A 12,599-nucleotide genomic window follows, 5' to 3' on the forward strand; every position below is an offset into this window, starting at 1 on the left:
CCTATCATATGCACATTTCCCCATAAAATTCACAGGAAAGCTTCTTTTAAAAAACATGCTCATAGCATGCCTCTCACGGCAATTCACTTTAGCTGTCTGTCAAAAAGAACACTCTGTGCAGACTGAGCGAAGGCAGAAGCTTATGGGGAACTTTTTCAGCTCATCTTCATAAAGATTTGTTCTGCTTTGTACCAGACCCTTGCAGGCAGCCAATGCTAGCACTCCTGTCCTGTCCTCAGTGGAGATGCAGATGGCTAATATGCTATGCACAGCTAAGGTCCATTTTTTCAATTGTGTAACACTTTGCCAGATATTAATACACTGCCTTCAAAATCTTTCAAGGTGGACACCTGATCCAGGTTTTTTCTGAACATTTCAGCAGGAAGATTACTACTGCTTCTAGAACAGATTAGGAATACAATTTCAACAATGTACATTTTTGTAGCTGTTTCCTTTTTGAGATGCCTTGGAGAAGGCACAAAGTTTGGCAGGGACATGCACACTGAGACAAGGATGGGCCTGAGGGTAATTTCTGACAAGGCTACTGTGTATGAGTATATTCCTCTGGCTGCTGGCTCTGCTTCCATAATCTCTGAAGGAGGTGCACAGAGGAGCACTAGCAGCTGAGTACAAGGTAGTTTGGCTTTAACTGCAGACTACCTGAGCTAGCACAACAATACCTTTGATCTGACAAAATACACTAAGAGCCAATGGCTCAATATATAACTCTGAAAATGGGTAAAGTGAACCCAGGTTCATACCAGGCAGCCCATACAGGCCTGCAGAAAAAGGTGTGGATCAACAGGCAGATTTCGGCTGTTCAACTGGGGCAGTCTCTGTTGCATTGCACTGCACTGACCTGCAACAACACGCACTGGAAGGATCATTGTTTCTGTATGATCACTGCAGTGCAGACTTGTAAAAACTGGTTTTGTATTTCTCCGCTTTATCTGCTCCATCTCTTCATCTCTGCTGCAGCAGAGCTGGTAGTTTTCAGTTGTCCCCCTTTTGTCCACCTGTCAGTTCAGGCCAAGACTGACTGTAGGCTGGAAAACGATCCTGTGCTGCAGTCAGTGCTTGCACTGCAGTTCCTGGGGACACTGCAAGGTAAGATGTGGAGGCAGGCCATGCAGACCACCACCAGCCTCCATCAGGATCAGAAGCAGTGAGGGGAAGCTGGAACTGATCCAAAGATAGTCCAGGTGGAGGGAGAAGAGAACTGGAACCAGCTAGCCAAAAGCACGGGGCTGCAGCAAAGGGAGAGCAAAGGGACTGCTCTGGAGTAACCACTGGGGACAAGGAATCTACTAAAGACAGAATGGCTAAAGGGAGATGAAAAAGCCAGCTCTGGCATTGAATAAGAAGAATATATCAATTTCAAAGCCCAGACTGAGATCCGTAATTCACCTTGCTGTGAAGAAATCCTAGAAATACTCTAAGGCAAAGGGCATTGCACTTCTTCCACTGGACAGCTCACACACTGCAAGCAGAAGTCCTACACTGGCTAGTAGCTAGCTACTCATACTCTTCCTCATTTTCACTACTGTAACATATCAGAGTCTCAGTAATGACACAGAATCTGAGAGCATCCAATATCAGATGTGCTAGTACTATGGATCTAAAAATTCCCACTAAACGATGATACTGGTGTGTCAATCCAGTTCTTCCATAGAACTCACTCTTCAGCTTTGCTTTTTTAAGACCTAAGAAAACCTGTTAAAACAAATTATCACAGTGCATGACAACCCTACTTCTTACACTTACTAAATTTGGAATGCTTTATTTTGGATTTAATATTCTTTCAAGGAGCTTTTTGCAAGTAATGAATATAAAGTAGACAGACTGTACTTGCTTCTCAGGGAGACAACATAATTCTAGTCCCAACATTTAAACTTTACTGAAAGAAAATTCATGAGACTCAGGGTGAGAGGAATAAATTGGATTTCTTTCCCCCCTAGATATGCTCTTCTTTAAATGATTGCAATTAACAGTTTGGGAGACATGATTTAAGTCTGCATTGACTCAACTCTGGAAATCATGAGAGAATGACTCTATGGAAATCATTATGTGTCAGCAACCAAAATATGGTATTTTCTTTTCTCTACAGGTAAATCAAGTTCAAAAAGTAGCAAGTGTGATGATAAAATTAATTCAAATATATGGAAAAAGTAAATATATCCAGACAACATTTTAGAAAAAAAAAAAAAAAAGATCAATACTGAACTTAAAATGTAATTATTAATGTTATCAGTATTAAGTATTTTGAAAATATGGTAAAGCAAGTGGAATTATGTTAGGTTACTGTGAAAAAGGAGGAAGAAGTAAACAAATACTTCATATTATAAAAACACAAACATACATTGAAAAACATGAATCCTTTTTCATCCTTTGCAGCTAGTGATGCTACTCTCACATGATGATTACATAATTCAGTGAAGATTGATTTAAAAATATTTCAATTGCCACATCTCAAAAGAAGTATAATTATCAATTATTCATGGAAACCATTTTAATGAGATCTTTGATAAGACCCCTCCTCCAAAACTCATGAGAAATTAGTAATGCGGTTTTTTTCAGAAAAATATCTGGAGTTTAGCCTGCCCACAGCTAACACACATTATTCTTACCAGAAGATGCCTGACTGAAATCCAGAATTTCTCAGACATTTCACAAATGTAGTTCTGGAGAACCAGTATGACATCTACATTTGTTCCTTGGAATAAAGTGCTCTGTCACCTTCAAGAGATTATTAGAATAAATTATTTGCTATGCTGCACACTTACCTATAGTCCTCTGTTTAACACATGGCAGATGCCAGAAAGAATACCTTTCATAGCTAAATAACTTTACTGCAGGCATCTGCAGCATTCATGGTTTTGTTGGGTTTTTTTAATCCAGCAAGAATGGGGCAGTCCCAGGGAATACTAAAGGATCTGACGTAGCCTATCTATTTACCTAGATAAAATTAGCAAGTTCTCATGGCTGTAACATGCATACATACATGCCTGACATGTCAGTGTAGACTACAGGTACATATGTATAGAAATATATATTTGGCTTAGACTAACATTTCTGGGGTAAATATATGCTGGCATTTATGAATAAAAGACTACACTTACTATCACTATACATTAAAATTACACATGTTCATTTAGCTACTCTCTAAATAGCTGAAAGCACACAAATTAGTTAATCAGTTTTAAGCAAGTATAAGTAAACACACTGCTAAATTAGGTAAACATACTTACTGCAGAAATTATCACGATTCCTCCAGAATGTCAATACAGGTCATTAGTGCAGTTACGTATGTAAAATATGGCTTGTTCCTGATGAATTTTCACAAACAGTATTTTTATAATGCTTTAATCTCTTGCAGTGCTCTCTATTATTCAGCACAGAAAGAGGCCTTTCTAAAAGGCAGCACTGGGATAAACAAACAGCAACGGAGAGCTGAAGAGAAAGACAGACACCATGGCCTACTGACAGATTCTTCTCCTACAAGCTGACAGTCCTTCATGCAGTGAGATTCAGTAACTTTATATATACAGAAACGCTTTCTTTCCAAGCACACTGCAATATCCTGGCTCCAGGCTCACACATTTGCTGAAACCAACTGCAATGCATTGAAAACGTGCTCCTTCAACCTGGAGCTGCAGTGCTCCCAGGCTGTCAGCACAAACGTATGTTAAAAGCTCCTGACTGCACAAAAGCCGGCATCATGCAGAAACCATTAAAATATTAAAGACAGACAATACTTACTCCAAGGTCAGCCCTGGAATTTGTAGCCTTTCCCGCTGGGCTTTCATTGCTGTTATGTGTTACCACGCTCTATTGTAATCATGACACACATTCACGGGCAGCATTCTGGCGATGACAGAGAGCCAAATGAACCACTATAAAGGAATGGACTAAGGATCTCTTGGGGGCGGGGGGAGGACCGCAAGTTGGGGTCCTTCCACCTCGAGCTGTCACGCAGAGCCGCAGGCTGCCTCTCTCAGGTTAGTGGCAGCGCACGCCGCGCCGCTTTAGTGGGGCGAACGGCACCTTCAGTTGTGCACACCAAGTAATTCATCCCCGGAATTCCGCAGCAGCAGCCACTGCGCCGGCACACACACACACACACACACACACACACACACACACGCACGCACGCAGGCACACGTTGCACCTCGGAGGATGCAGTGGTCCTCCTCGCTACGCCAACCCACCGCGCTAAACAGATGCTATGCTTCACACAGCTTCTCTCGGCAAATGTCCAGCGTTCGCCACCCCCTCCAATCCTGCCAAATAGGATTGAGCCATCTTCTTTAAGTCACATTATCCCCTTCCGTGGTAAACAGTTTCTGCAGTAATAGAATAGCAAACTGCTGAATGAAAAGCAGGCTGTTCTTTAATGGAGAAAATTAATTGCCAAGGCTTTTCAGAACAAATATATTCTTGTAACACAAAGGTTAATACAAAAGGAGAAGTCATCGTTTGGTTCTATCACATCTGCACCTGAATTTTAAAGGGATATCATCTGTAGTTTATATTAAGTTGAAAGCCAAACCTAGAAATTGTAGAAAAGTCTATTAATTTCAGTATTAAAGGTAGCATCACTTAAACCACTACACAACACTTCATATAGACAGTTTAAGATCAGTGCTGCTATGTGGGATTTTGGTTATAATTAAATTATATTCCTTTTTTAGGTACTCTCTCTTATTCTGAGATTACAATTTCAATAAATATATACTGTGAACTGTTCCATGAGGAGTAGCATTTTTTGCAATGCTCTATAAAAGAGAAGAAAAGCAAAGTGCGAGTACTTATTTTTAGTAATTTTAGAGCTAGAATATTTTATCTCACCCACCTACTTTTCCTGTACATAATGTAATAAAGTCAACCACATGATTTTATTTTTGCTAGAGCTCTGGACCCGCTCTGTGGATGGACAACTTCTACAGACTAGTCAAAAGACAGGACCAGATGAAGCTGCTGCTTTTTGTGTGCTTGGCTTAATTTTGGGAGACATTAGCAAGTTCACAGGTACTAGGTTTTAGAGACAGAGGGAAATCTTCTAGTTATGAAAACTGCTGAACTGCATTTGGTTGTTTTTTCAACCACACAGTAAAAAAGAATAATTAAATTTTCAATTACATCTCTTATATCTCCTACATATTTCTACTGGAAGGTATTTTAAACTTATGTTATATATTATCTGGAGCCTTCATTTAAAGGCATTGAAAACAAACTTAAAGGATACACAGAGCTATGCATTTGAATTTTTAAGACATAACAGACACCTGGATTGTGAAGGTTAACTTGAGGTCCCAGCAAGCATCCTGTAAACAGTTTTGGAAAAAAATTTGTAAATTCTCCTACCTCCCAAAAAAAAGAGAAAGAATGAAATCAAAGGAGTTAAATTCCATCTCACTAACCACAATGGGTGAGTGCACAGACTTGCAAGGGCACAAAGATCAGTTAGGTGCCCAACTCTGAACAGCACATTCAGACAGGTTTTTCAAATTTTACTCATAACACAAGCAAAACATCAATTTTTGAAGACATTCTAAAACTTGAAAAATACAGTACAAGAATCAACTGTCTAAAAGTCAAACAACTCTGACACTGAAGCTGGTGAAGCTGCCATGCTTTTTCATTACTGAGTTTGGAGACAATCACTTAAGAACAGAAATTCAACAAGAGAGCAGCTGAGTATGGGGTTCTACAGCCACAGGTTCCTGGCTCTCTCCTAGCTGCCAGGAACAGGCAGCTTCCTATTCCCATTGCTCAGCACCTCTCAAACCAAGATCTGTTCCCTTAAAAATCGTTTGATAAAAATATCTTTTGTCTTTGATAAAAATACTTCTTCAGTTGCTGGAAAGTTGTTTCTGATGGAGAAAGAAAATTTTGACAGGTAAACTGTGATTGTGTACAGACGTGTAACAGTTTTAAGCCTTAAAGGATTTTCAAAGGGCTTAACTTTGTGGATACCACCCTTTAGTTTGCTGCTTCATTCTGTTAGCTGTGTAAGCACATGCACATGTAGCTTGCACCAAAGTACTATCTGTTGTTCTATAAAACTGTTAACATTTTGTTGAAGGCACAAAGAGTAGGAGACAGCATGAACATGTCAAGGAGGACAGCCAACTCCAGTGAATCAGGATGGCACTAGAATTATTTCTGTGAAGAAACTAGCAAAAGGCCTCGCTCTGGAGGTCATGGTATGCTCCCACCAAGACTGTGCAATACAAATTTTACACACTACTTCCATAAGGCAAATTTTACTGCTGAAGTGAAGTCCACAACAAAGGCACTTGTTTTGTTTGTTTTTTATCACCACATGCAAAGAAATAGTCTGTTGCTACTAAACACTACTTCGTGAAACACAACAGTTTAGCATTTAGTGCATTTTACCTGCAGGAAGACAATACCAGCAGCTTGTCTTGTCTAAAACGAAACTGAGGTCGTGTACAGGCACTTAAACATAAACAATTGCATCCAAGGGCTATTTTGTGACCATGATAAATCTTTCCTGAGCTGACTCAGGCAAGCACCTCACATTACATCAATGGTTAATTACTCTAAACTGAGATTGAGCTGTAGACCTTAACTTCAAAAATTCTTTTTCAATACATTTTGCCTGATCCAGACAGAAGTTTAGAAAACTGTGATTTACTGAAAAAAAAAAGATGAATCCCGAGTACAAGATCAATTTTTTTTCACTGTTGCAGTCCTACAATTTTTGCAGGAATAAACAGGATCTGCTTCATGCACCTGGGGGCAAAAAACTGCAGCAATTAAATTAGATGAAGCCTTGCAAGTGAAAGCTGACTTCAAGCTTGATCAAAACATCTGTTTGCTCTTAATTTTGCACTGCTTAGATTTCATCTCACCAACACAGAGTTGAGAAAGGAAGCAAAAGTTAGCAAGGAAGATTATTGTTTCTACAAAAGCTAAATGTAGATTAACCTGAGAATACTGGCAGATGTTGCCTATACTGACACAACTTCTGTAAAGAAAATGTCTCATCTGGAAAGAATTCGAAACACAAAGTCACTCACAGCACTGAAGGGCTGTAAGCATTTTATTCCTTTGCAAATTCAAACCCTGGTCTCCTCTTAGCTAGTTCAAGAGCAAATTTATAAAACATGATGTAGGAAAACATGGCTCAAATTATTCATTTATGTCTTTACTGAGGTGTCTCTGGTTTAGCAATCTCAGACATCTGGTTAAAACCAAGCAAAACCAGAAAAGCACAGAGAATGTTTATTTCCTTGAAACACAAACTTCCATAGCACAGTTATTAACGTTGTATGCTTTCAAAGTCCTCTCTTCTGCAGATGTTGACTATTCTTGCTTTTTCCCCTTAAATAATGGTAACACAATAACACCATTAACAATGCAGGTGCCACTGGCTTTCATTATTCTGTAATATTTAACAACAATTACACTAAAACAATTAACAAGTCAATGCATCCTTTGGATCTGCAGGCCGTCTTGGCTAATGCTTTCCAAAGGTATTCTAGGGTTAGTAATCAACTCTCAAAGAATAACGACCTGAATTTCTGTCATCTAATCTGTTTACCACACCAATTCACACATTCGTGCATTTCCAGCAAGCACAGCTGCTTCACTGCTAGCACCGCAGTTTATAAAGAAGTTCCAGCAGGAATGATGTCTGCATCCTGCATTGAGTGCAACACTGCAGTTAAGTGCAGCACTGCTTCTTGGCATCAGTGAGATGCAAAACACAGCACAAGAGAAATGGGGTGAAAAACACACACACAATCTCTTTTTACAGTCTTTCAACACAGCATGCCTGGGCAGATTATAACTGCAGACAAAAAAAAGTCTGAAATATGAATCTTCCCATTTGTTACCTCTACCTGAAGTCAAGAGACAGACCAACACAATGTGTATAAAGCAAACCTCATGCTTTAGCTATCTGCCAGAAAGCATCAGAAAGTATTCTTCACATTGATCTAACTGGCCAGTTTATTCAGGATTGTTTGGCTACTTCTTACTTTTCCCCTTAGTATTTGAGGAAGGTCACAGCTAAGGAAGCAAGACCAGATGGAGAAAGCAATCCTTTTCCTTCGATCCCTGTCTGGTGTGTCTCACTCATATGGTCAAACTCACAATAATTGCCCAATTTGTAATTGCAAGGAGTGCTTCATCTTGGTCAGCTTACATAAGGAGGTGGGCTGTCCTGTCGGTTTTCCTAGGGAAGGGAGGAAGTGGATGCCAGTGACAGAAGATGTCTGCATTCACCCGCACCCACAAATCTCAGTTTGCACAATGGGCTCAGCATGGCATGCAGAAATAAATTCCTTGTCACTGCAGGGCAGTGGGTAGATTTTGGTAGAACCTGCATGTCCCTGTGTTCAATACATGCCAGCACAAAGCACAATGAACTCTCAGGGTACAGCCATGACTGTTTGGTATGCCATGACAGAAGGACATACTAGACAACTCCTTCCAGCCCTAAGTCCTGTTAACATCATGGATCTATTGACATTTAAAGGCATATCCATAAATCTGATACAGGTAAGCAATTTACAATAACACATTTTATTAATGTGTCACTGGAGTACACAGTAAAAGATTAGGTCGTCTTGCAAAATATGACAGTCTATTTAGAGCTCTAACTCATACAATTCTGCAAGGGACTTGTTTGGAAATAACAGTTCTAGAAAGGACTCTATTATACTCAAATATATTAAAATAACTTTTTATAAATTAGTAGCATATTCTGCTGAGAGCTTTATGGTATTGTCTGTATTGCTAAAAAACAGAATGGATCAAAAGAATGTGTTTATTAGCAATGTTAATTAAACTTTAGAAATAACAAAACTGCTGTAAGTTAACCAAGCAACTGGTTGTCACATTGAACATCTTAACTAAAAACACTGATCCTAAAACATTGCAGACGAAAGGAATCAATAAACACCCACCAGCCAAGATTTGGCAAAATCTCTTTGCAACCTCACCCACTTCCATTCCTCCACAGTGAGTTTCAACAGGTACTTCTTAAACTTTCCCTACAGCCAGGACAGCCTCCTTGTGTGTAGAACAGATGCATTTTAGATAAAGCAGGACTCATACAGACTGGTCCTGCAACTTTGAGAGCTCAGAAGACATATAAAAATAATGAAGTTATGTGGCCAAAAAATGAGAGAAAAAGCTCCCTATTCTTTGTCTAAATATCATCTTAACTGTTACTATAGATGACACAAGCAAGAGGTGTTAGAGGTTTTAGAGGTGTTAGCACACTGCTAAGGCAGCCCTCCTCGTATTCCACCAACCAGTGCCCCATCTCCCTTGAGTAGGCAGCATCATTTTCACCTGTGCAAGCTCAAAAACAACACCCCATACAAAGTCAATACAATGGCACAGCATGCCTTTTGCCAACGTTTTTTTATGGAAAACTCCCGGAGCAGCTACTTCAGATTTGGACAATCTCCTACCATATTTCACTCTTATACTGTAAGAATAAAAAAAAATTAAAACTAAAAATTAGAAAGCAATAAAAAATTTCTAAAAAGCAAATAGAAAGCAATAAAAATTTCTAAAAATTAGAAAGCAATAAAAATAGCTCAACCAATAAAGTCTCTTGTCAACAGACATTAAACTAAAAACGGTAAAAAGCTTGAGAAATTACATCCTAATAATAATTATGATCTCAGTCTGCATTGCCTTTCATAAAAAAAAGTATTAAAATTAGTGGCAAAAATAGATCTACTTTTTGAAGAGCTCTTCATTACACAAGGTTTAAACAGTTGTTCTTTTTAAAGACAAGACCCTTGTTACACAGGGATAACCCAAACCCGGGCTCTTAATAAGCATTTGTTCATCTGGTCTTCATTTAAGCTATATTTCAGTGCTAACTGATGCCATTTAGCTTTCCTGTATGTATTTTTTCGTCAAAAGAATGAAAACATAAAAAACCTCAAAGACATAAAAAACATCTATGGAACTGTTTTTTAAGATCATGATCGTATCTGAATATCTCCTTCAAAAAGTTAAAGCACAAATTCATGATTCCACAGTCCAGCCTGCAGCTGGATTCTCCCAAAACCTTATACCCATCTACCAACAACTAATACTGAGTTACCAAGCTCTGTTTTGGCTGGTTGATAACTGATTCCTTGTTAAGACCTTATCATGCACATGAATACATATATGCCCGAAGAAGAAGCTTCCCAAAAATTCTGTAAGGCTACCCCATGTATGCTTCAATTTATTTATTTTTTTTTTAATTCACCTTCTGGTTCTCTTTGTCATTAAACAAACAAGTAGGCAAGTGCTCCAAATGGAGTTGAGCAGCTGTAAGAGAACCATCAGTCTTTCACAAAAAAACCAAAAAACAACAACAACAAACACAAAAAAACCCTCAAAAAACAAAACCAAAACAACCAAAAAAACCCTCAAGAAATTTGAAGCTTGCATCTTTTTTTTCCTTATCTGTCTTATGCTTACATAAAGCCCTATACACATTTCCACAGGGAATTCTGTCATTACAGACAGGTACAAATTAATAATGTTGTCCCTGATGAGACAGTATTTTCTTCCATCAAAGCAGATATGTATTATATGGAATCAGGTTTCAGCAGAAAGTCTGAACAAATAATCCCATGGACATAATGGCCATTTATAAAGAGCGCTAGAAAAGTCAAGTGGTCACAAATTCTTCCCCAAGAGAGGTCCATTTTACCTATATTACTCCTATTGCTCCAGTCAGATGTTTGTCTCATCTTTCTTAAAAACTGACAGTGATTTCAGAACACTCCCAGCTACACACTCCTCTGCTACATTGTTTAGACACTGCTTCAACCATGTCTGAGATGAATCCCCTTGATCCAATTTAAACACATTAAATCTTACTGTACACCCTAATAACACAGAAAACACTTTTACTTCCTACTCATGGCAGGTGTTCCACATACTGGAAGACTTTCATGAACACCCCTCAGCCTTCCCCTCTCTAAAATAAATAACCCCAGCACAGTAAATATTTTTCCATATACCATGTCCAATTTTCCAAGCAGCTGAGAGTTGTCATCTGTTTCCAGCTGATCGACATCAATACACAGCACTTCAATATAAGGCCTTGTAAGTTCTGTGTGGGACAGAATAATGCTGCACGCTTTGCAGCTTAAAATATCAGCTTCCCAGCACAAGATACCCACTGCCCTCCAACAGCAACTGTGGTATCAAACCTCACAGATCACTTCTGAAAACTAACTCCTATTCAACTATCTTGCATATCTGCAGAATTTTCTGCAGGAGTAGAATTTCTACTTTACTTGGTATATTTTCTCCAGGCTGTCAGAATGATTCTGAAACCCCATACTATATTTCAATATACTTGCATCCTTCCCAGCTTGTTGTCTGCTGCAAACTTCATGAACATCATCTAGTCTATCACCTAGGTCACTAATGGAAAATAATGACTACAACCACTTGTCCAGGATTATTACACCTGCAGCCCAGTGCTATCTCCTGTTAGTGTTTCTACCCAATAAGAAACAAAGCAAAAGGCTCTTGAAAGTCACAATATCCCCAGCCCATGCCTCCACCCCACCAAGACACATTTGCTGGTATGGCTTACTGGTAAAATTTGACTTTTAAAAAAAGCCAGCAAAGTTATGATTTATAGAGCAAGAACCTAAAATCTTTCCATCGCATATTGTGTTGAAGTCTGGTATGTGTCCAGTCACCTGATGGCAAAGTAGTACCATGTAGCAGAGGGGAAAAAAGCATTCCCAATGTCCATATTCCCTGCACAACGTTTACAAAGGCACAAGAGAGCTTTTCCATTCAGGCTAGAACAGCAGGAACTTGCTTGTTTACAGCAGCACACTCAGCCCTGTGTCAGGAGCACCTGTGATAGCATGTTTGTCTCAAATACCATGCTTGCCTTCACTGCTCAGGGGCATGACCACACTAAACATTCATGAGTGAAGCCACTGGGATTTGAGGAAATGTGATTATATGCAATTACGCTGCCTTTTGCACTGTGGCAGTCAACAAACAATGAATATAAAGTAAGAAACTCCCTGTGTCAGCCTTTTAGACTCACTTGCTCCCTGTGGCAGTTATCTGCTACCCTTTTCAGGCAAGCACGACAATAATGCAGATCCACTTATCCCCAGCACCCTTTCTGACCTTTTCACATGCCTGTGAGATCTGCTGCAACACACCTCATTAAGCCTCACAGGTCTAAGCTTGACTGGCTTGCTAGGAAAAAATATGACAGAGAAGCAGAAATCCTACAATGTTTAGGAGAAAAAACAAGAGGACAGAGATGGCAGAGAAGAGCAAATAGACGGAAGGAATGTGCGCGAATGCCAGGTTGGCTGCTGCCTTGACTCAGTGAGCAAAGACTTGTTAAAGACTGCACAGAGGCAGAGCTCATTGGTTAGCCCTTATGGAACAAAATAGTATCATGCAAATGAGATATTTTCCTTCTCCATACCTACAAAAGATCTCTGTCCTGCTGCCATTTAACCTCCACTTTCCTTTTCAGACTGCCACAGAAGCCACCCACCTTCCTGCCACCCATGCTTTTGGCTGAAGTAACCTACTCAGTTTCTGCAAGCTCCAGTCTTTCG

General features: G+C 39.4%; 1 protein-coding gene across 15 annotated transcripts in view; it reads right to left on the reverse strand.

The window, feature by feature from the left end:
- The window catches only part of MAST4 (microtubule associated serine/threonine kinase family member 4), a 279,670-nt gene that overhangs the window by 124,021 nt on the left and 143,050 nt on the right, over positions 1-12,599 (reverse strand). The window contains exons 1-2 of one of the 15 annotated variants that reach the window (XM_077171052.1): positions 4,209-4,294; positions 3,760-3,864 (exon numbers count right to left, since the gene is read on the reverse strand). The exons of 7 other annotated variants lie outside the window; for them this stretch is intronic. In XM_077171052.1, the coding sequence (XP_077027167.1) occupies positions 3,760-3,806 (47 nt within the window). In that variant the 5' untranslated portion in view covers positions 3,807-3,864; positions 4,209-4,294. Of the gene's footprint in view, positions 1-2,627; positions 2,737-2,783; positions 2,930-3,248; positions 3,338-3,759; positions 4,168-4,208; positions 4,295-12,599 lie in introns of those variants that run through there. 7 more of the 15 variants (XM_077171057.1, XM_077171048.1, XM_077171049.1 and 4 more) reach the window with 7 other exon arrangements.

Source organism: Agelaius phoeniceus, chromosome Z, assembly GCF_051311805.1.
Source record: "Agelaius phoeniceus isolate bAgePho1 chromosome Z, bAgePho1.hap1, whole genome shotgun sequence".
NCBI lineage: Eukaryota > Metazoa > Chordata > Aves > Passeriformes > Icteridae > Agelaius > Agelaius phoeniceus.